Source organism: Panthera uncia (genome assembly GCF_023721935.1).
Source record: "Panthera uncia isolate 11264 chromosome C1 unlocalized genomic scaffold, Puncia_PCG_1.0 HiC_scaffold_3, whole genome shotgun sequence".
In the NCBI taxonomy this organism is placed as follows: Eukaryota; Metazoa; Chordata; class Mammalia; order Carnivora; family Felidae; genus Panthera; species Panthera uncia.
The window spans coordinates 48,745,530-48,771,016 of record NW_026057584.1 but is presented as its reverse complement, the minus strand read 5'-3'; the positions used below and the strand labels follow the sequence as shown (position 1 = coordinate 48,771,016).

The 25,487-nt window shown below is 33.8% G+C and overlaps 1 protein-coding gene across 1 annotated transcript in view; it reads left to right on the top strand.

Annotated features, from left to right (window-relative positions):
• ZNF804A (zinc finger protein 804A) overlaps positions 1–25,487 on the top strand; it is an 81,936-nt gene that overhangs the window by 10,276 nt on the left and 46,173 nt on the right. Inside the window, exons 2-3 of the mRNA XM_049615255.1 lie at positions 6,142–6,265; positions 8,702–8,845. Of these exons, the coding sequence (XP_049471212.1) occupies positions 6,142–6,265; positions 8,702–8,845 (268 nt within the window). The remainder of the gene's footprint in view (positions 1–6,141; positions 6,266–8,701; positions 8,846–25,487) is intronic.

The window sequence follows — 25,487 nt, the reverse complement described above, 5'->3', positions numbered from 1 at the left end:
TTCACAACAGTTTTAACTCCCAAATCCCTTTCGGGGACACAAGAGACTTTCTCAGATTATCCTCATGAGAACCTGGTGGAATTCATGAAAAGCTACAGAAGTGTTTGGGGTCCCTCCAAGATTTCAGCCACCGGGAGTTTCTGTCTCATAGACTGTAATCAGGCCATAGCATTCATCAGTTAACATTTGAGAGTTCCTACCAGTTCGTGGCTCCAGCAATTTCACATCCAAGTAAGCGGCTATTTGTCACTACATCCCTGGATGTGCTTGTCTCTCCAGATTTTCAAGTGGTGTTTCACCATATAACCTCAGTTCTCTCACAGTTCTGAGAGAAAGAATTGATTTTCACTTTTCATAGATTGTTCTTGTCGTAAGGACAAGAGCAATGACTTCCAAGGTCTGTACATGTTCAGAGCTGAAGCCAGAAATCTTTCCTTCATTCCTACTCTCTTACATTTTGCCACTGTTCTGCCAGTTTTTCCTGAGATCTCAAGTAAACCACTTAATCTCAGCTCCTTGTCTCACTGTCTATTTCTGGGAGACCTCAAGCTAGGATAACCAGTGAGACATTTTACTAGAGAAATTGTTCTGTCTTACCCTAGGTGACTGTTACAACTGAGACAGTAACAGATATGCATCAGATCATTACACCCCTTTCCAATACCTTTCAGAGAAAATGGCTGCTGCCTATAAGGTTAAGAGATGTCTAAGCTGAAACAAGTACTCTAAATTATTATTATTCATATTCTACATTGGACTCTTTGCAGAATCTATTTATATACAATTTCCATGTTGGTACCATTAATCTCTATATGTGGTTTTATAAATATGAACTAGAATTCTACACACCTCAGCTAACATTCAGCTTCAGAAAACCTGATATACTTTTTTGTAATTTGCCTTGAAAATGAGATCCCCTACCGCCTTGCTTTATGCACAGGGAGACTGCAGAGTAATGTTAAATTTCAGCCAATTCTTAGAACATGCTGTCCCTCAGGTCTTGCCAACATGAAGGGAAAAGTGTAACTCAATTTTCTATTACGTTCTCAAATTAGACTAAATACTGGCTTAATTAACCAGAGGGTCTAACAATCCCTAGTCATAGGATAGAGCTTCCTCTAGGACCCATGGATGAAAAAGAAACAGATGCCTTCAAAGAGGCAAGCCAGTTGAGGTGGATAAGAGTGTACTCTGATAGCTAAAGCTTGGGAATCCATTCTCTTTTTACATGAACAGGTTCTGTGGTTAGAAACTATGCTGATTATCCAATGGTTGTTGTCAGCTAAACAACAGGGAAAAAAATAGGTAAAACCTTATGAGTGAATACTCTTGCTTCGAAACTAACTTGGAAAGGAGTTACCAATTTTGAGAAACAAGTTTACCTTCTCCAATTGTCATAAATGTGGACATAATTATTCTTTGTCCTTTCTGTTAGGTTGCACTCAATTTTGCTCACCAGGGGTGCCCATAGAAATATGGTATTCAATACTCAGTTGTTTTCTGTATTCTACCTCAGCCTTCACCTTCCATGGTGGTATAGATGAGTTTGCGTTTCTGTGGAACAGTTTAAAAATAAACTCACATTTAAATGCATATATTTTATTATATTTCCATTGAATACATCTGTGACTTTTGATAAAATCGTAACTTTCTGACTCAACTTTTAGTTGTCCATTCTATATGCTTCAAAATTATCTTGTTATCCATTTTTCAGCACTTGAAATAATAGAACCCAGCCTTTAAGAAGAGAATGGCATATATTTTTGAGACAGTGACACAGCTTTTGTCACCCAGAAATGGTTGCCCTCCTGTCTAATAGGGAAGGGATTTAAATCAGAAAAAGACTAACATCAGTTTTTCTGCATGCCTTCTTTTCTACTCAATCTCTCCTTGTTGTTAATACAGCTTTCAGACTCCAATACCCAGAGGTGCTCTATAACTGTTTTCTTCCTGAATAAACTTTCTCTTCTTCATATTAAAGGGGGAGATAAAAGAGGGAAAACCATAAAAAGAATGCAACCCTACTATTAGTGACAACATGGATGGACCTTGAAGGTACTATGCTGAGTGAATTAAGTCAGATGGAGAAAGACAAATACTATATGATTTCACTCATGTGGAATCTAAAACAAATGAACAAACAATACAAAGCAAAAATAAATTCACAAAATTCACAGGTATATAGAACAGACTAATGGTAACCAGAGGAGAAGGGGGTTGGAGTATGCAGAATGAGTGAAGGAGGTCAACTGTATGGGGATAGATGGTAACTGGACTTTGCTTATCTCCCTGTAGTGTGTACAGATATTAAATCATAAAGCTGTGCACCTGCAACATATATAATTACAAAAAGGGAAAGAAGACAGAGAATAAAAAATGTTTTTCTTCTAGAAGGGTGACAAAGTAATTCATCATCAAGGAAATAGCATTTTAGCAGAGATCCACTGGAAGTTAATGAGCGTTTCATACTAACATTTGCTGTAAAAACATTCCATGGAGAATAAATACCAAATTTAAGTATGGAAGTGGGTGTATGGTTGAGAAAGTTTCAGAAACATTAAGGAAATAAGTGTGGCTAAAGCACAGTGAGAGAGAGAATGCTAGAAGATGATAGCAGAGATGTAGCCAGGAATCAGGTAGAGTAGGAATTGTATGTAGGTCATTGTAAAAATACTTATTCTAATAATGATGGGAGACTAGTAGAGAGTGTTGAACTGAAGAATGATATCATCTTAAATTATTCTAGGTAATGTAGTTTGTAAGCAAGGCATTCAGAGGAAACACTAAAACAAAACTTATAATCTTAGCTTCACTTTCTTCTTGAAAGGAAAGCTTAAGACAAAGGCTTCTATTCAGTTAATTAGTAGGGAAATTATTTCAGGAGGCAGAAATGAAGTTTCAGAAAAATAAAACAGGTAAGCTAAGAAAACTAATATGAAGCTGTACTGTTTGCCTTACAAGTACTATTACAGGTACTGGCACTCTGTCTTGCTGGGACCTTCTGTGGGATCATAGAAATGAATCTCAGAAATGGATTGCCTGATAGGTAAAAAAGGATATAATTTATCCTGGAGTTCTTACCTTCCACAATGGTCAAGAGTGGATCTATATTGTATTAATTCCTCAGCACTCCTGGGTTTTGCATTTTTTTAGTAGTGAGTAATTTCCTGCAAACTTCCATCTCGTGTGTAGAGAAGCCCCTGGACAGGAAGATGTCTCAACATAGGCTAGGGCAAAATGCAGTCAGGGTAGTACTCTGTGAAACTGCTGGACCACTCAGAATGAGTCACTTAAGTAATGACTAGACCAAGAGACATGGCCTGGAAGATGTGCACTATTTTATAGGAAATATAGATTATGGACTATGGATTTCCAAATAATACATCTTCTGTCTGGATATTCTTCTAGGAAAGAATAGTTTTGCTATCTCTTTGATTAATTTTTTTCATTACAATTAAAATTTAACAAAGAGTTGTTTTTGCTTCCTCTTTTAAAAGGACTTATGATAAAATTTATCCTGGATACAAATCACATGCTGCTTTTATTCTTGATGAGGTAATAGTAGAGAGAGACAGTGTGTGTGTTTCCTAGGTATTTTAAGTGTTAATTACATACAAATGTTCCTTTGTGGCATTGAAAATAATTATGTATTAACTGTGCTGAATCTATTTGTATCTTCAAAATTTTAACGTCTTTAAAAAAGAGTATCCTAGCAGAAATATTAGGATGTAATATATGATTACAACTACTATTAGCAATGATAATTTATATACAGTATAATTTGGTATTAGCTCTGAAAGCATTCCCCAAATAACTGGAAATAACTGGATACCACAAACCCAAGCATGAGCACAATTATTTTAATAATATTACATATCTAGTGCTGCTAGTTTCTGTTTTGTTTGCTTTTTTATACGTGTGCAAAAGTGTTTATGTATGTTGAATGTCTGCCAATGCCGGGTCTGTTAAAAGTACTGGAGGTAGAGAAGTAAACAAAACTAACACAAATCCCTTCCCTCATGGACCTCACATCCTCAGGGAAAACTACTTGAGTGTACTGAATTATCGATGCCTTTTTAAGGGAGGCTGAATATTATTTGACACCATATGTTATGCTGAAGCCACCACAAAATGTGTTATCTTGGAAAACAAACTTTTCTCCCTTCAAAGTCCCACTTCAGTACTATTCATTTCTTTAAAAATTTTTTTTAATGTTTATTTATTTTTGAGACAGAGAGAGACAGAGCATGAACGGGGGAGGGTCAGAGAGAGAGGGAGACACAGAATCCAAAACAGGCTCCAGGCTCTGAGCTGTCAGCACAGAGCCCAACGCGGGGCTCGAACTCACAGACCGCAAGATCATGACCTGAGCCAAAGTCAGACGCTCAACCAACTGAGCCACCCATGCGCCCCAAGTACTATTCATTTTTAAATACATGGTGGATGGAGTAGCCCCAGGACTGTGGACAAACCATTAACTTCTATGTTTCAATTTGCTGAGCTGTAAAAAATATTGCGAGGTGCAATTGCTAATGTTGCATAATAAAAGATTCTTAACTTTATAACTTTAGAATTATATGCCACTTTCCTGAAATTAGGGATTCAACCTTTACTCTTTTTAGATAGGTCTAAAATGTTGGGGCGCCTAGGTGGCTCAGTCAGTTAAACTTCCAACTTTGACTCAGGTCATGATATCATGGTTCCTGGGCCCGAACCCCACACCAGGCTCTGTGCTGACAACTCAGAGTCTGGACCCTGCTTAAGATTTTGTGTCTTCCACTCTCTCTGCTCCACCCCCATTCATACTCTTTCTCTCTCTCTCAAAAATAAATAAACATTAAAAAAATAATAATAAAATAAAATAAAAATAAATAAATAAAATGCGATGGGTTTGGATGACCTGACTAGCTACAAGAAACTTATCCCTTCTTCACTCTACCATCACATTTAGTGGGACATTACAGACATTGCACATGTAGTTGAATAGAATGGGTTTGTCAGATGGAAGGGGAAATTTTGAGGTTGAGGTTATATGAACAGTTGTGTTCCTTTTTCACCTCAGTCAAATGTGTTTCATACTTCTGCAGTGGAATGGTTGTGTGAATATTTGTCACTGTGCTTTATAATCTCAGTCAATGCCTCTTTCAGTATCACCCACAATGAAGGAGAAGGGTTATGGGGCATTGGGCATGTCACCTAATGAGGGCTGATTTTGTCTGTATACATTTGAAAACATGTATAATCAAAGATAAAACATATGATTCCTTTCCCTTATGACACACATACAATAACCGATTCTTCTATTGTCTAACATTTTCTAGAACACGACCCTGACTCTAGTGTAGCTCATTTCAAATGGAAAGTTCTAGCACAAAAATATTTCTTACCGTGCAATCTGTTGCAACCTTACCTTCAGTTTTGTATATTTCTTTTTTTTTTTTTTAATATTTATTCATTTTTGAGACACGGAGAGAAAGGAAGAAAGAGAGGGTGCACGAGGGGAAGGAGCAGAGCGAAAGGGGGACAGATGATCCAAAGTGGGCTCCATGCTGAAAGTAGAGAGTCCAATGTGGGGCTCAAACCCACAAACCATGATCATGACCTGAGCCAGAATCAAGAGTCGACCACTTAACCAACTGAGCTACCCGGGTGCCCCGTTCCACTTTGCTATATTTCTTTTAATGTCTTAGAGGAAGATAAATGATAGATGATAGATAGATAGATAGATAGATAATAGATAGATAAATGACAGACAGGTAGATAGATAAATAGATAGATAGATAGATAATAGAACCAATGTATATAAAAATATTAGCAATGATTTTAATTAAGTAAAAATCATATGAGTTTGTTATCATATTTTTTGAACATTTCTATAGTTCTCAAGATATTTTCAAAATGTGAAATATCACTTAAAAGTTTTTCTAAGAAATAAATTGTAATGATTAAAAAACAGAAGGAAGACTTATGATAAAAGAGATTGGAAAATATATTAAATGATGGGAATGTATGAGCTTTACTTGAAATCTGTTTTGATCAAACTAGTTTAAACTATTAGATGATTGTAGTTGTTTGAACACACTGGGTATTTGATGATAGTAAGGAATGATTGTGGTTTCTTCATTGTTTCTGTTTATTTAGGCCTAATATTGATTTTGTGATGATATTTCTAAAAAGTCCTGTTTTAGAAATACATTTTGAAAAATTTTCAGGTAATATAGGAACTTGGGAATTTCCTTATAAATTATCTGAGGCAGAGGAAAGGGTATGAGATAGGATAGGTACATTGAAACAAGGTTGGCCTTGAGTTGATAATTGAATTCAGTTGATGGGTATGTGCAGGTTATTGTACCATTTCTACTTTTTTTATGTGCTGAAAAGTTTAAACGTAATGAAATTCTATGAACCAGATTATTTGGGTTCAAATATGGGCTGCACATTTATTCACTATATATCCTTGAGCTAATTATTTCACTTCTTGGTACCTTCACCATAAAATGAGAAAATGTCTAAAATACACATCTCTATAATTTTAATCAGGATTAAGGGAGTTAATACATGTACATTCTTAATCGGGACTGATCCTAAACAAGCACTGAGTAAATGTTTTCATTGTTTCATTGTTTTCAAATGTTTCATTGTTTTTCAAATGTTTCATTGTTTTCAGATTTGTTTTTCTCTTCAAACTTAGGCTAAGGCTAGTATTTTGGAAGAATGCAATTTACCTGAGAATTTCAGTTTACTTTAGTCAAAAATTTTCCAATTTTTGTGGAAATAATAAGTAAGAAACAATTATTGCTTCTCTGAGGGAATATCAATCTTAGGAAGAACAAAATAAACCTACACAATAATAAGAAATAATGAAATATTTTGAGAGATGAAGTAGCTTAACTGTAATTATAATTAATGGGGAGAATCAACTAGTTTGCAAAGAAATTGCTGTTCAAGAATATTATTTTGAAGGCTAATTCAGCTTTGAGCCAAAATCTATTGCCATTATAATATAACTCATATTGATTGGAATTTTATCTCTGCTTCACACACTTTAGCCATGAAATCATAGTACTTAATTTTTGTTTCATTTAAATTGGCTAATCCACAATGTATTATTTTAAAGGTTTTGTAAATTTTCAGTAACGAGTTTAGTTATATATGACTCATTTTCATGTTTTTAAACTAGCTGTTTTTTTTTAAAAAAAACATATCTTAAGTAATCAAAAAGCGTAATAGGAAATATTTCACAAACCTGATGAGAAATGGTAAATTAATTATTGAATTGATAAATTATAAATAAACAATTTGAATGATTTTGCAATTTACCACCTCTGTGCAGTTGATAAAACTAATAGAACAATAGATCGTTGTCTTTATAGTGAGAAACTGAGTTATGTATTTATAGACTATGGCAAATATATTTATCAGTTACTATAATGTATTTCAGAAGATAAATATACAAAAGTAGGGTGAATTTTGATATGTGATGTGCACACATAGTACAATAAAGTAAGGGAAGTATTAGTCATTCATTAAATTACAATTAGTAAACCACTTTTGTATTTTATAGAAGCAATTTAAACATTCAAACTGTGAGTCCTTTTTAGCTTGTGTATTTAGAGAGGACAATGGCCATTGATATAGAGAGGACTATGTCATTTCATCTCCATATCCCACTGGCTGAGACAGTTAGTTTCTTATACCAGCACATAAAAGGCCTGAATATGTCCTTAATTTGAATTGTAAAGGAGTTGAGTATGAGAGAGTCTTTAAGTTAGAAACATAATATATTCTCTGGCAAGAACTGAAGTTTAGATCTTCATATCAGCACTTCAGCAAAAGACTTGAACAATGTTTCAACATGTAAAATTTATTTATGTCTAACAACATTGACATTTAAGGTTCAGTGAAACAGCAAGTAAATTTAGAGTTGAGAAAACCTAAAAACCACAAACATTTTGCTATTTTATGCTTCATAAATGAAAGCTAATAACTGACTACATTTTTCATTTTTTCAGTGGTTTGATTATATAGCCATCTTTATTTACTGTGAGCAATGATGAAAGCAATCTGCTTATACAGTTTAATCCTTTTCAGTTTAGGCAAATAACTTGCAGAAAAGAATCCTATTTTCTAAAGACTAGAGAATTTTTTAAAGTTCGACTTAAAATGATATGGGTCAAGATGAAAACATTAGTCAAATGAAATCTACTTGGGATGAGTATGCTACTATTTAGATATTTAAAGAAACAAGCAAACAAAAATACCAAACTTGAATATTTCTGCACCAATATGGACTTCTTCATGCAGGACACATTTTAGATGTTGTTTAGAATTTACAAGTTTTATATTAACTAAGCCATTGCCAGAAGTCAGCGGTTGAATCAACATAACTATATGATTTTTAGTTTCTTCTTTGCCAACACAGCACAGGAAATTGTTCAAACAAGGGGCTTCTATTTCTCCGTCTGATTTGCTTCTGCACATTTTTGCTACTCTTCCCACCATTTATCTTGGCTTCTTGTGTTAATCTTTTATGCTCTTCAGCTCATAATTTCTTCTGACTTAGTCTGCTGGCATTTGCTTTATTTTTCTTTGTTATATTCTGTTTCTAACTCTAATTATTATGCTAAAGTTGACAACTGTCAGAACAAAGTCAATTTAGGGAAGAACTAATTGCTGCCTTCCTTGCAATTTTAATTTTTAGGATTATGCTGAGAAGGAGAACACCATAGCAAAAGCTCTGGAAGATCTGAAGGCCAACTTTTACTGTGAACTCTGTGACAAGCAGTACTATAAGCATCAAGAGTTTGACAATCACATTAATTCCTATGACCATGCTCACAAGCAGGTAAGAAAGAAGTGTCCAAAAAAATCTGATATTTCTGTACTTTTATAATAATTTAAATGGTATAAACTATTTAAATATGATACTTTTATTATTTTTTGTTATATAATTTTTATAGATGTCATTCTGGAATGATAATTTGATGACTTAAGACAATTAAAAACAAAAAAAAAAGCACCAAAGGTAAAGTCTGAAATAAATAACCAGCACGAAAAAATACCAGTGAGTTGCCTTTTAATAATTGATAGTAATTTTAAAATTATATTCTACAGGTGGTGATCCTCTAAATGTCTTCACATTTATTAATTTTTAAGTGTTTTAAACAACTAATGATATTTATTAAATGTAAGTAAATTTATTCATTATTCTCTAGAGAAACCATTTCCCATTTGAACTACCATTACAATATGAAAAACAGCTAATTTAACATGGTAAAAATAATCCATGCTTACTGGTGAAACAAGTACTTAATATGTGTATAATATAGTTCATTTTAATATTATTTTCATTTCCCTATCATTTGTAAATCCAAGATTGATTTTTTCAACACTCTATATAAAGATGTGTTTAAAATGGTGATGTCCGAAGTGAATAGTACAGATTCAATTTTCTCATATGTTTTACATTTATCAGTGCAACTTCATATATTTAGGTAACTTGATATGATATAGCAGTTTTACTTATCACTAATTTATAAATATTTTCCTTTTTGACTCATCACTCAGAAATGTCATCTACATATCATTTGGGTATTAATAAAAGGTACATTTTTTTAACTTTTTTAATGTTTATTTATTTTTGAGAGAGAGAGAGAGAGAGACAGTGTGAGTGGGGAAGGAGCAAATAGAGAGAGGGAGACACAGAATCCAAGTAGGCTCCAGGCTCTGAGCTGTCAGCACAGAGCCCGATGTGGGGCTTGAACTCACCAACCACGAGATCATGACCTGAGCTGGTCGGATGCTTAACCAACTGAGCCACCCAGGCATCCCATAAAAGGTACATTTTTAACCCATGAATTTGCACTAACTTTCCATTAACATTAGAGTTACTTAGCATAAGAAAGAAAAGGGAGAAGTGATCATGTTGAGGGCTTATTAATCAATGGTAGATGTGTTTTCTTTTGCTGTTTCTTTTGTTTCTTTTTTGTTTTTATTCCTTCTGTTCTTTCATGCCAACAAAACTATGCTTGAAAAGGCTGTTGTATGGAGTATATTAGCCTTCATTTACATGTATCACTAACTAATGCATACTAAACTCAATGACCTGCCATTGCCTTTTTTTTTTTCCAGGTCCACTTACACACTAGTTAAGGGAAAGTTTTTGATGGGAATATCATTCTTTTTCTTACATAATAATGCATAATATATATGTATGTATGCATAATATATCAATATTCACATATTGATACTTGATTTGAACATTAAAATCCATCAGGAAATAGTATTGACTTAATTTTACAGTTAGTGGCATATATTTTATAAAAAGATTCTGGAATGCCTGTCTGCATGTAACTCTGAGGTAAATCTGAGAAAGTTGTTCTTCTGATTTTTCCTAAGCATCTAAAAGCACAAGATATATTATTACATATATGTTTCCTTGTGTATTGGGAAATATGTGTATATATATTTTAAGAATATCTTACCAGTTATTAATATCCTTTACCAAAGAATGTTTTATTTGATCATAGATTTCCTGGAAGATCAAACTCACAAAAATTATCATGAAGACCTTTCTAGTTCCAAATTCTTAGTGTAGTTAGGATACTATATACTGTACACAGATAAGCTAAGGAAATTCAGGCTGGGTCTGCATTGTTATTTTGGAAGTCCAAAGAGTCACTTTTGATAATGTGCAGAGGGATCAGGGCCTAGAGACAGGGTATCTATCTGAATGGCCATGAACTCTGATAGACCATTTTGATTAATTTAGCATGAATCAATGTTGTAGTAGCTGAAAATATTTAAAATCTATATGATCATCATAACCCCTCTCCGTAGGATAGTGACAAATCTTCTGGCATGTCTTCCAAAAATATATTCTTCCTTTTCTGAGCAACAGCCTCACCCTCATGACTGCTACCAGTGGTGCTACCACATGATTCCACACCTTGGCTACTTTGAATGAAGTAGGAGAAATGAAATTTGTAGGTAAATAATTCAGATCTTTTTCCTGAGAACTTAAGGTTGAGATACAAAAAAAAATCTGTCTACTGTCTGACAATGGTTAGATCTAACACTTGAAAATATAATGGAGTTGTGGCTAAGTACATTGAAAAGCTGAGAAAGCTGGTTTGCAAAAAGAACAAAAACAATACACAAAGAATGAGATGTAAGTGGCCATGTGACAAGTGAAGGAGCGTATGGAAATGGCAATACTGATTTTGAGTAGCTTTCAGATAAAAGTAATCCTTCCAACAACTTATGTATAGACCCTTTCCTGGGATTCTGAGAGATAGTTCACCTTGCTGCATATAAATGAACTTAAAGGAAAAACATAACAAACCCTGGATTAATACTTATTACTTGCAACCAAACCAAAACAAAACAAAACAAAACAAAACAAAAACACATTAACCTATCTGAGGAAAAAAGCAATCACTTTGGTTTGCAATAGAAAAAAAACCTCCACAAGAAACAAAGTCCATATTACCAGCACTTAACTTTCAGGTAGGAAAACCTACATGTGATTTGGATACTTCCTGAATGGAATTAAAAAAGACAAAGAGACCACAATCGATGCATTGCTATACAGATGTGATTCCAAGGGCCACCACATTCAGAGAAAAATGGAGGAGTTATTGGTGGAATGAGTCCTAGCCCTACCATTACCAGCCTTGGGTAAAATATGCAAAGGCTCGATTAACTCAAATATTCATTGTTAGGGACAATGAATGAAAGAATGACCATGACCACACTTTGCAGAGTACTTGGAAAATAGTAAAAGCTTAAGATTTAACTAGTTTCATTATTACTACTTACTAAAATTTCTTTTCTCCTAGAGTGTTTGGGACACTAACACTTTGCCTTTGAGACTGCCTTTATTTAGGCTTCCCAATAAGGATCTATTTTTGCTTCAAAAAGGCTAATAAAGTCTAAAACATATCCAGGTAATCTTGACCTAAGAGCAGTGTGCCTGCCTCATGTAGCTTTGCAAATCTGTGTTATGACAGACTATGTGTTGCATTTGAACTCTAAGCTTCAAAGGAAAATCTGTTTCTCTCATCCCCATGCTCTTTGGATAACTTCAAACTCTCTCTCAAGCTCTCATCGCTAAGACTTGCTAACAGAGAATTAAAAAAGAGGAAGAGGCACAGGTGTACAGAGGTGATCACCATAGTTCACAATTCAGGGTTCATTTTTAGAATATTTTCTTTTTAACTTTGAAACTTAAAAGCCATTGGATCATAACCCTTTAATGGCAAGGATTATTTCTTTATGTCTTCATTCCTCACAGCATCTAGTGCAACATCTTGCACAGTTTAGACACCTAATTAGTGCTTCCCATATGAATATAAAAGGGCTACAGTCAGAATCGCATTGAAGATTTTGTAATAAGCCACAGTTTCGAGATAGAGAAGCACTGAGTAGTACATAGCATTGTTGAATCTTTATTCTGCACACTGGAAACAAATATAACAGTATGTTAATCATACTGTTAAAAATAATGATTAGAATAGTTGCCAGTGAAGTTATGTCATTCTGAATTCTAGTCAGTGAGATTAAAACAAAAAAAATTTTTTAAGTGGGAAATTCAGCATCTGGTAAAAAGAAAAAGTTTTCCTCTAAACCCTTGACCTATTCATCTGCCTTTAAACTAAAGCCACACTGTGTCTGTCTTCTCACCCGGCAGCCTATGGGCAATTCAGAGTTATTTTCACTGTAAGAGATTTGTCACACTGATGCCATGAAGAGATAGGAAAGGGAATGATTGCCTTATTGCTGCTGCCCCACAAACATTTTGATTTTTGCTTTAGCGGCTTCAGTATGGCTGAAGTATCTCCCAAAAGGCACTGAAGTGACCTTCCCCAGCAAGTCAAGATTCGGTGCTTTACAGCATGCTGTTTTGATCTCTGCTCCAGAGGAAGTCACGGTCAGGCCAGGTTGTTGGAATTTGCTGGTCCTGCAGGGACTTGTATTGCTATAAAAATGGAGCAGACTTATTCTCAAATGTGAACATTCCTAGTAATTTAAACTTCTGTTCACTAATCTGATACTTGAGAAAAGAATCACTTCTTGATATTTGGGTCCAAGTTTTCACCTGCAAAATAATATTTAAAAGTTAATAAGAAAATATGAGGTATGCGTAAAGCAATGCATGATTCAATTCATTTCAAACACCTTCCCTGGGGTTTTTCTTGTGGTGTGTGCTTCAGTCTAATTGTACCATTATTATTTTGTTTAATCATTTTGAGGTTAAGAACAACAAAAGGACATAGAATTTCCTCCTGCAGAGCCTTCCCACTGTCAAAAAGTGCCTGCCCCAACAGAAGTACACGTATGTGTCTAGCTAATCATGGAACTGTATTGCTTTGACATTTCCTATTCAAGGACACGATTTGAATAGAATTAAACTGGAAATCTTGTCCATTATTGAGTTTGAGGCATACTCTGGATAAAATAATCATTTCCAGTATCTGATCTGAAGCCATTTTCATAAACCTTTCCCAGCGAAGTTCAAGTCTTTCCTTTCCAGCTTCCACCATCTATTAGGCTGATGGTGGCTGTCTGTTGAGTAGTCATTGTTGAGGGTGTGAAAATACTAAATGTTTCTGCTCTATGTTATCTAAATATAATTATGAGAAAAACCGTTAAAGAACTAGACTACAGTAGAAAAATACAACTAGTATTAGAGATTTCATTTTATAATTGTCAGTTATGAATTGTAAACCACAAAAAGAATGTCCCTCCACCCCTTTGTGTTTGTTACCAGTAAAAATTTTATTTTGTAAAACAACAAAAATCATTTTAAGCCAAAGTGGTATATCTTTATTTGTTTGTTTTATTTTTAATTGAAGTATAGTTGACATACCATAGTATATTAGCTTCATGTATTAAAGATGTGTGTTAATGTGCATGTGTATTTGTACATTGAAATATAGACATAAATAATATGTCAATATATACGTAAGGTGCACACACAAATACATATGTCTGTGTCTATGTTTTTGTTTTTTGGGGAAACCATTGTCACTGTTATTTAATGTTACTTCTTATCAATTACTTGCTTACCTAAATATCTTGGATCCAATAGGCACTATAATACATACAAAATACATTCAATTAAAAAATCTGTCTAAATAAATATATCAACTCCCAAATTATTGTCTTCATACAGATTTTGCTCTTTAGGAAATTCTGATATGATATGGTGCAATACTCCCTCATCCTGCTCAAATTTTATCTCAGTTTATTTGTAGCAATTTGGAAAATGCTGCCTGTGACTCAGTTGGGGACAACTATTTTTATTATTTGTAGGATATTAATAGGGAAACAGTTGACACCTCTTTATTGACACTCCCAATGCATCAAAAGTAAAGTTCAAATCATCAGCATGATGTTTCCAACTAAGGAAGCATGATTCATGTCACAAAATCTGACAAAAATTCTCTCCACAATACTAAAAACTGCTTTTGTTAGCAGATCAGTGAAATTTAAAAAGGTTTTTTTACTGTTTATTTATTTTTGGGAGAAAAATAGGTGGAGCACAAGCAGGGGAGGGGCAGAGAGAGGGAGACACAGAATCTGAAGCAGGCGCCAGGCTCTGAGCTGTTAGCCCAGAGCCCAAAGTGGGGCCCAAACCCACTGTGAGATCTGACCTGAGCCAAAGTTGGATGCTTAACCCATTGAGCCACCCAGGCGCCCCAGTGAAATTTTTAATTTACAAAATATGTCATTTTGTATCAACAAAGATGTGTGCTAAAAGCTTAAGTGACATATTTGATAAAAAGAAAATGTGCTGGATGTTAACCCCAACTCTATTTTCACCCCAAATATTACTATGGGCTACCAGCTTTTTTGCCCTTGAGTGCATAAGAAATGTTACTATCAATGTTGTAATCCAACTGTGGTTGAAATAAGGGGGAAAATTATATATATATATATATATATATATACATATATATATATATATAGCATTGTTTTAAAAAGTGTCAAGACAGGGGGCGCCTGGGTGGCGCAGTCGGTTAAGCGTCCGACTTCAGCCAGGTCACGATCTCGCGGTCCGTGAGCCCCGCGTCAGGCTCTGGGCTGATGGCTCGGAGCCTGGAGCCTGTTTCCGATTCTGTGTCTCCCTCTCTCTCTGCCCCTCCCCCGTTCATGCTCTGTCTCTCTCTGTCCCCAAAATAAATAAAAAACGTTGAAAAAAAAAATTAAAAAAAAAAAAAGTGTCAAGACAAAATGTTTCAAAGAATATACCACACAGTGTTTATTTAGCTTATCTCTGGCCACAATGTTTTTATACAGTAAAACAAAGAAATATAGCAAATGAAATGATTAAAGTTTTATTTTGGAAGTGTCACACACATAAATTAACACATGCACATATATGTATACATATGCATGGTTTATATTTCTTACCTCTTTTCCCTCAAAAGGTAAAATCATGACCTTCATAAAATGTAAAATAACATGTTCAAACATTTTATTCAGCTCTTTAATTAGGAAAGCAATAAGACACTAAGCTTATTCAAAGGGTCATTTAAAGAACCAACTATATAGTTTCATAATACATATGCTATAGCATATATATGCTATATAGTCAGTAAGGAATGCTGGTATTAATATTTTAATGCATAAAAGCTGGTTGATACCATATAGGACAATAAAATGTAATATTTCGGGTCATCTTTTGTAAAGCGCAAAATCAATTGTATCTCTATTGGGCAAAGTATATTTGTATTGCAATAGTCAATAATCATGCGCATTACTCTCCACTTTCTACAACTTAACTTACTAAATTCTAAAATTGCCTAGTCAATGGAAACACAAAGATGGCCATCCTTGTAGTTTCAGATTATCCTTGGAGGGTTCTGTATACAAAGACCACCACTTCACTGAAAATACACTTTGTGGACTATTTCCAAGCCCTAGAAATCCCTTATTATAATTTTGAGTGCAAGAGTGACTGACATTAACATCCACATTGTGGGCTTTTCAAGCACCTGAAGAAAAAATTCACTGTGAGTTCAAGCAACGTTCCTCCCTCATGGTATGTCCAATATCTGTCAGATCAGTAGCATATTAAATCACAAGGCACCAGTGTAGTGAAAATTGTGCTATGTAACTCAGGGAACTTCATCTTGAAGCTGAGCTTTTGTAATTTTATACTGTGAAAAACCTTCAGGAAATTGTTTCTTTCTTTCATGGAAGAATAATAATATTAAGACCGTCACTGGTGGCTGAGAGAGGAAAAGATACTTTATATCTTTACGAAAGATGTTATTTTATGGTAAATACAATGCATGTTTCTAATACATTTATTATAATTATATGCATTTCCTGAAATCATAAAGAGAACTGGCAGGACAAAAGGGAACTATGCAATGACTTCATCAGAAATTTTCAGATTATGAATGTATTCAAGAAAGATGGACATGGATGTATTTAATATTTTCTTTCTTTTTTTAAAGTGTACAACATAATTATTTATTGTATGTGTATATTGTGAAATGATTACCACAATAAGTTTAGTTAATATCCATCACCTCATATAGTTACCATGAGAAAAAGCTTTCTGATGAAAACTTTTAAGATCTACTCTTTTAACAAGTTTCAAATATAAAATACAGTATTTTTAATAATAGCTGCCATGCTGCACATTACCCAGAACTTATTTATCTTATAACTGGAAATCTGAACCTTTTCACCACTTTCACCCATGTTCCCCACCCCACCCCCTGCTTATAGCAACCACCAATGTGTTCTCTGCTTCAGAGTTCATTTATTTAAGACCCTATAAGTCAGAGCATAACAGTATTTCTTTCTCTGTCTGACTTAATCCACTTAGCATAATTCCCTGAAGTTCTATCTGTGTTGTTGCAAATGGCAGAATTTCTTTCATTTCTATGCCCAAATAATTTTTCAATATACATATATATATATATATATATATATATATGTATATATGTATATATATCACATTTTCTTTATCCGTTCATCTGTCAATAGACATGTAGGTTGTTTCCATGTCTTGGCTATTGTAAATAGTATATACTTTCTAATACATAGTTTTAACACAAGGAATATATTTACTGAGATGATTCAATTTTGTTACAATGAAGGAAATAGGAAATATAAACTTTCCAACTAACTATTGTCATCTTTGACTCATTTCATCTTTCCAAAGCTCATTGAGCAAACTAGAAAAGAAAGAAACCAAAACCACAAAACAAAACAAAACGAAACAAAAAAAGAAGAAGGAGGAGGAGGAGGAGGAGGAGGAGGAGGATGGGGAGGAAAGGAGAAAGAAACCAGGCAGAATTCTCTCTTTATATATGTGTGTGTGTGTATGTGTGTACTTGTGCACACACATATATAGGCACACATACACAGATGCATACTATACACACATTTAGTCAGCAAATGTGTATATTTACAAATATACAAATGAAGAACTAATCTAGGTGAGTAATGGTGAAAAAAACAAAATTTTATTTTCACAGAAATTTAATTTTGGTAAGTCAAGAAGCAAACTAACAACTCAATTTTTAAATCTAGATATTTACAACTTTGAGGAAAAATAAAAAGAGAGTTGCTAAATGGTAGATAGCTGTCATTTTACATAAGGAGAGAAGTGAAAACCTCTCTGATGAGGTGACAGTTAAGCAAAACTTTAAAGTGAGCCAACAAGTGCTAAAGGAATACTTTAGGAGGAATACTTCCTAAAATACGCAGGGACAAGATTGTAATTAGATTCTTTAAAGAACAAAGGAAAGCCAATGAGACTACCAGAAAGCATAGGCTAGGGAAATCTATAGGAGATAAATTCGGAAAAGAAATTTGGGGCCAGATTAGGTAGATTTTTGTAGGCCATGATAAAGATTATAGGATTTATTCTAAATGCTGTAGGATGATTAAAAGATTTCCATCTGGAAAGTAAGATCATGTGACTTGCTGTTTTGAAAAAATCACTCTAGTTGTTATGAAGAGAGTGAATTGGAAGGAAGGAAGTAATAATGGCAAAAAGAAGACAGTGGGAGATTAATGCTACATTCATGACAGTTGCTTGAGTTAAGAAATAATTGTACCCACTGTGAAAATTGGTGAGAATCTGATGTTTGAACGGCATGGAAATGCCAACAGGTACGTAGATAAATCAGATATTGTGTGCTGAAGAAAACTAACAAAAATAAATGTTTGTGGGGCAAGAGTGAGGCATTTGTGGCCATGTCAGATTTGAGGTGCCTACTAAGCATCTAAATGGAGATGGTAATTATGCAGTTAAATGTAGTGTAACCACGGAGTTAACCATGAAGCTGATAGTCATCTAGGGAGTAAGTAGAGATAGAGAAGAGGTATGAGAAAAGGAATAAACCCTTAGCATACAACTAGAAGTTGGGAAAATGTAAAGGACCTAACTATGGGGCTTGAACAAGCGTAGCCATGAGGATAGAGACAAACAAGATAGTCAAGGAGTAGTAGTGAACAACTGAGTCACAAAGAGAGGATTTCCTGATTTTGGATTTGGAAAGGTGGACAACTTGACATGAGAGGTTTTTCGGAATGGTTGGAGACCAATGCCTGACAATAATAGGTTTAAGTAGTAATGTAAAAAGAGAAGTGAGTTCAATCTCTGCTACTTAGAAACAAATGCTTCTTAAAACTTAATGGCGCTGGAGAATACATTAACAGTAGAGAGAGTGAATAAAAGCATAAATATTTTAAAAGTTTTAGTGTGGTTTTAGATTTTTTGTTAACTAGCCTTGGTTAGAGTGCAAGAAGCCATTTTTGTTCAATTATAAATCTTCAAAATATTTATTTTTAAGCTTATATTTTCAGTTATAGCTATCAAAGATACTTCATTATGGCTTAGTTAAAGCCCAATTTAAATATCTCCACTTTTTTCTTCTGAGGTTCAAGGAAAATCTATTCTAAAACCATGTCAGTTTAGTTCATAAACTAAAACAAAAATTAATTTAAGATATCCAGCAAATTGAGTGAGTTCTCTTATGTCTATTTAACATATTATTTCTGATGTCTCTAAGTCATTGTCCTCTGTAGGGAAACTCCAATTGTTATTCTTTTTTTCTTGGGTTTATTTTACTTTCAGGAAAAGGGTCCACTTGTTTCTCTAATTTCAAAGGCATTTTCCTATGTTTTTTTAACCAAAATCTAGGGTATTGAAATTAAATGGATGGGAAAATTTGTTCCTATTTATTAGTTCTGTCTAGATTGTACATATGCCTAATAGTCTGCAAAATGTAACTTTACCCAGGATTAACAATACATATTGAAGGGGTGCCTAGGTGGCTCAGTCAGTTAAGCATCCAACTTCACCTCAGGTCATGATCTCATGGTTCATGGGTTTGAGCCCTGCATCAGACTCTGTGCTGACAGCTCAGAGTCTGGAGCCTGCTTCAGATTCTATGCCTCCCTCTGTTTCTGTCCCTTCCCCTCTCACACTCTCTCTGTCATTCAAAAATAAATAAACATTGAAAAAAAATTTTTAAAAATTGTTATGTAGAATAGTGAGTGTCCTTTTGGTTTTCAGCTCACTAATTCAAAATTGTAAGTTGGTATGACCTTGACAAAATCTTAGTCACATTGCAGTGTTTTTTTCTAAAACAAAAAATGACTTGAAGTCAATACTTCTAGGAAAACCCAAACTGCTAACAGTTGAAAATTTTGCTCATTGTGTGTGGAAATAACAGAAAGAAATTACAATGAGGAATAAAAACTATTTGACAGGTTATGATTGAACTTTCTGAAGGTCAGCCTCTGCAGGAATTTCTTGCTTCTATTCATCAAAATTTATTTCATAACTATTATTTCTGGAAATCAAAGCAACATTTCCACATAAATTTGTTATTTTTTAAATAAGGTTCTACTGCAAAGAAAAATTGATGTTTGACACGTAAGGGCATTTTCTCTCAACTTTCTATCACATTCTAATTGTTTAGTGGGAAAGGTGTTCCTAAAGTGCAAATCTTTGTTCAGTAATTTTAGTGAATCCAGGCCACATGTTGTGCCAATAGTAAAAGAGTCTGAGAAAGACAGGTTAATATACAGCTCTTTGTTGATGAAAAGGCTGTGTGGATTGAATGAGAGAGGATGAGAAATGATGGAAGAGCAAAGATGTCCTGACTTCTTTTTCTCCACCTTCTGTTCCTTGTATTGTCTTTCTCTGAATACAAACAGATATGCAAACCTGAAATTCTATTCTCATATATCTGCCTACAAAAGAGCACTTTAATTCTATCTAGTTATATTTCTGATTAGATTTTTGTTCACTATTACCTGTCATAATTAATATTGGTGGTTTCATTGTTTATTTGTAAAGTAAAAATATTTAGCAGGAAAGATAGAAACAAACTTATTGAACATAGTTTTATTTTTTCCTTTTCCCTGAATATACTTTTTAAAATATTATTTTTTTAATGTTTATTTTATTTTTGTAAGAGAGAGACAGAGAGACAGAGCATGAGCAAGAGAGGGGCAGAGAGACAGGGAGACACAGAATCTGTAGCAGGCTCCAGGCTCTGAGCTGTCAGCACAGAGCCTGACTGGGGCTCAAACTCACCAACTGTGAGATCATGACCTGAGCTGAAGTCAGATGCTTAATTGACTTAGCCACCCAGGCACCCCCTGAATAAATATAATTTTTAAGACTTTATTTGTAAAGAAGTTTTAGGTTTACAACAAAATTTAGAGAAAGGAAGAGTTTTCCCATATACTCTGCCCCCTTACATGCATAGCTTTACCTGTTGTCAATATCACTCATCAGAATGGTGTGTGTGTGTATGTATAAAGTTTATTTATTTTGAGAGAGAGAGAGAGAGCACGTGTGTGAGCGGGGGAAGGGCAGAGAGAGAGGGAGAGAGAGAGAATCCCAAGCAGCCTCTATTCTGCCAGTGCACAGACTAACACAGGATTCTATCCCAGGAACCATGAGATCGTGACCTGAGCCAAAATCAAGAGTCATGTGCTCAACCAACTGAGCAACCCAGGCACCCCAGAACAGTACATTTTTTACCAGCAATGAACCTACATGGATACATTATCATCACCTAAGTCTGTAATATATTTTAGGGTTTACTCTTGGTGTTATATATGCCATGGGTTTGGGAAAAAAAGTATAATGGCATATCCGTCATTACAATATCATATAGAGTATGTCCACTGTCCTAAAAATCCTGTGCCCTGCCTGTTCATCTCTCCCAACTTCATTTTTAGAAACCACTGATCTTTTTACTGTCTCCATGTCTCCATTTTGTCTTTTCGTGTAGTTGTAATCATACATTATGTAGACTTTTTAGATTGACTTCTACTTAGTAATATGCAATAAAGTTTCCTTCATGTCTTTTCATGGCTTGATAGCTAATTTCTTTCTTGGTTACTTTCAAATGTTTACAATTGTGGTAAAGTGGCTATAAATATCTGTATGCAGTTTTGATGAAGATGTTTTCAACTCCTTTGAGTAAATACCAAAGAGTGTGATTGCTGGATTATATGTAAGATTTAAGTTTTGTAAGAAAGCACCAAACTTTTTTCCAGAGTGGCCATTCCATTTTGCATTCTCACCAGCAATGTGTGAGAGTTTCTGTTGCTCACCAGCATTTGGTGTTGTCAGTACTCTGGCTCTTGGACATTCTAACAGATATGAGTGCTATCTCATTGTTGTTTTAATTCACATTTCCCTGATAACATATAATATGAAGTATCCTTTCATATGTTCATTTATCACTGCATATCTTCTTTGTCGAGTTGTCTGTTAAAGTCTTTGGCCCATTTTTTTAATTGGGATGTTTATTTTCTTATTGTTAAGTTTTACGAATATTTTGTATATTTGGAAAACAATCCTTTATCAGATGTCTTGTTGGTGAATATTTTTTCCCAATCTTTGGCTTGTTTCCTAATTCTCAAAATTTGTCTTTTGCAGAGCAGAGGTATTTTAATTTTAATAAAACCCAGCTTGTCATTTATTTCTTTCATGGATCATGTCTTTGGTGTTGTATCTAAAAAGGTATCACCATACCCAATGTCACCTAGGCTTTCTGTGTTGCCTTCTAGGAGTTTTATATTTAGATCTATCATCCATTTTGAGTTAATTTTTGTGAAAGTGTAAGGTCTGTGACTAGATTCATTATTTTGCATGTGTATGTTCAGGTATTCCAACAACATTTGTTGAAGAGACTGTCTTTCTCCATTGTGTTGCCTTTGCTCCTTTGTCAAAGATCATTTGTCTATGTTTATGGAGGTCTATTTCTAGGTTCTCTCTTATGTTCCATTCATCTATGTGTTTATTCTTTCATCAATACCATCCTGTTTTATTACCATAGCCAAATAAAAAATAATTTTTCATACCTATTTGAAAGTTCAGAAATATTCTTTAAAAATGCTTCAATAGTCAGTTGAAGATAAATTTCATTATTTATTTATTTATTTTCAATTTAATATGTAAGGGATATTATCCACGATTATATCTTAAAAGTATCCACTGTAATACTATACATTCTAAAGACTTAAGAACATAACATTAAGCAGAAAATAAACATATATGTCTGATGATAATGAGTGTTTGTTCCAGAATATATAAAAAATTTGACAAAGAGTAACAAGGTTTAACATTGGAAATAAGATACTCAGTTACTTGGTACTTGTGTACGTACTCAGTTGTTATGGTTTGAATGTTTAGATCATTTGAAATCATTTCTTAATTCATATCCTAAATTTTCAAACACTGACTTTATGTGCTTATAAGATTCATTTCTTTTGGTATAGAAGTATATCATAGAGGGGTGCCTAGGTGGCTAAGTCAGTTAAGCATCTGACTTTGGCTCAGGTCATGATTTCACAGCTCGTGGGTTCGAGCCCTGCGTCGGGCTCTGTGCTGACAGCTCAGAGCCTGGAGCCTGCTTCGGATTCTGTGTCTTCCTTTCTCTCTGCCCATCCCCCACACATGCTCTGTCACTCTATCAAAAATAAACATCAAACAAAATTTCTTTAATTAAAGGAGTTATTAATTTACTTCAGAAAAAAATTAGTTCAAAATATTTTAGAATCTAGATTCATTATTTTATTCATTTAGAGAGAAAAATATTTAGTATCTACAATGCATACCATGAAAGGTGCTTTAGAGAAGACAAATAAATGAAATACAGATTTAGAGTAGATATTTGCAAAGCCTTTCATTGTATTATGGGTTAGTTAACTAATTTTAGAGTTTGCTTTATAAAGCTAATTTATAAAAGATGATATTTGTCATTTTAAAGTCTTAAAACTGGAGTGCTTCGGTGGCTCTGTTGAGCATCCGACTCAATTTTGGCTCAGGTCATGATCTTAGAGTAGTAGGATAGAGGCCCCATGTCAGGTTCTGCACTAAACACGGAGCCTGCTTAAGATTCTCTTTCTCTCTCACTTTGCCTCTATCCCATGCTCACACACTCTCTCTCTCTCTTTAAAAAACAAAAAATGTAATAATAAACTAAAATCTAATATCATTGGATGGTTTCATTCAGTTTGAACAATTAGCTAAAAAATAGAATAAGGAGTAAAGATTGAAGAGAATTTCTTTTAATCAAAATTTTAGAGAGAATATCTTAAATATATTTCAAATATACAAATTTTACTTATACAAATAAAACCATCATCTAAGATTTATCATTTCCAGTCACTTATTAGACAAAACTATTTCATTCTTTACTTATTAAGTGAGAATAATATATTAAGCTACTCATCTTTGTATTTGTCTATTTAGTAGAAATGTTAATGTTCAAAAACTACCCTGTATAGAATTTTGCTGAAGCTAATATAAATATTCCAAAGCTTGAAGTTGGACAGATTGTTTTTATACACATCAATTCATAGTTGAGATCACAGCAAAACCTCTGATTATAGGACTTAGTTATACCCTCCCTCATTAAAATGAGGCCATTTCATCAAATGATAATGTGAGTAGCAAAAAAATGTTTTTAATTATGCATCATTTGCTATAAACACTATCACCTGGGATGTAATTTTTCTTTCATTTTATCCATCACTTTATGTATGAATAAATGGGATGAAGGCTTTACATTAACAAGATCCCCATTATTTACAATGTACTTCAAGAAAATTATGAAATGTATACATATGAATAAAAATATACATAAAATTAGAATAATAATATCAGAATTCATATCTCCTAGTGTATTTGCTTTAACTACATAATCATTAGTCTTTGAGCAGGAATTCTAGAGATCATATAAAAGATACCATTCATTCTCTTACTTTCATGACTTGCATAATAAGATGAACCCTAAACTATATTAAAGGCTGAAAAAAATTTTATTTGCTCCATCTGCACGTTACTTATTATGATTATTAATCCTGTTAAGAACACTTATTCTAAAAGAAATCATCTTTTCTAAAGATACTAAAAACATTTGGAATTTTTAAAGTAGTAACTCAAATATGTTCAAATGTTTACCATAGAAGGAATTAACTTTGGGGTTTTTTGTTTGTTTCATTCATGTAGTCATTCATTTATTCGAGCACTTTTAATTGACTATGAAGGAACTAGTAAAGACTTATGTCCTCCAGTTTTAAGATTTGATTGGAAATAATTATAAAAATGAAAAATTACATTCTAAGGTTTATAAGGACAGGTTTTAACCTGAGCAATCTATCATGAGCCTTAGAAGTTGAAAAGCATACAAATTACTAAGACTTACATTAAAGAAGTTCTCATTGAAATGGTATCACATGGCCTGGACTCAGAATTTTGGATAAGATTAACTGTTTATCTTTCTCTGACCTATTAATTAGTCAAAATATGTCTGCAAACCTTTGAAATCAACCCTTTCATTTTTTTAAATTTATTACTTTTTTAATATAATTTATTGTCAAATTGGCTAACATTTAGTGTGCAATGTGTGCTCTTGGTTTTGGGGGTAGATTCCCGTGGTTCATCGCTTACATACAACACCCAGTGTTCATCCCAACAAGTGCCCTCCTCAATGCCCATCACCCATTTTCCCCTCTCCCCCACCCCCCATCCCCCGCCAAACCTCAGTTTGTTCTCTGTATTTAAAGGCTCTTATGGTTTGCCTCCCTCCCTCTCTGTTTGTAACTATTTTTTCCCCTTCCCTCACCCCATGGTCTCCTGTTAAGTTTCTCAAGATCCACATATGAGTGAAAACATTATTTTTGCAATTTTTAAATGTAGTTTTTAATTAGTTCTTATTCTTCATTAATTTATGTGAGCATAAATATCTCAAAAGTTTCTTCCAGTTGTAAGGTAAATAAGTCCTGGGGATATAATGTCCAGCATGGTGACTATTAAAAAACAAAACAAACAAACAAAAACACACCAGTTTCTTCCAATCTTAATAATATGGCATTCTGAATTCAGATAATTATTTGTTCTTCTCTGCCTTATCAGAGCACTTCTGACCTTTTAAAATAAAAGGATGCCATGTAAATATATTTTAGATTTAGCTAATATCCTA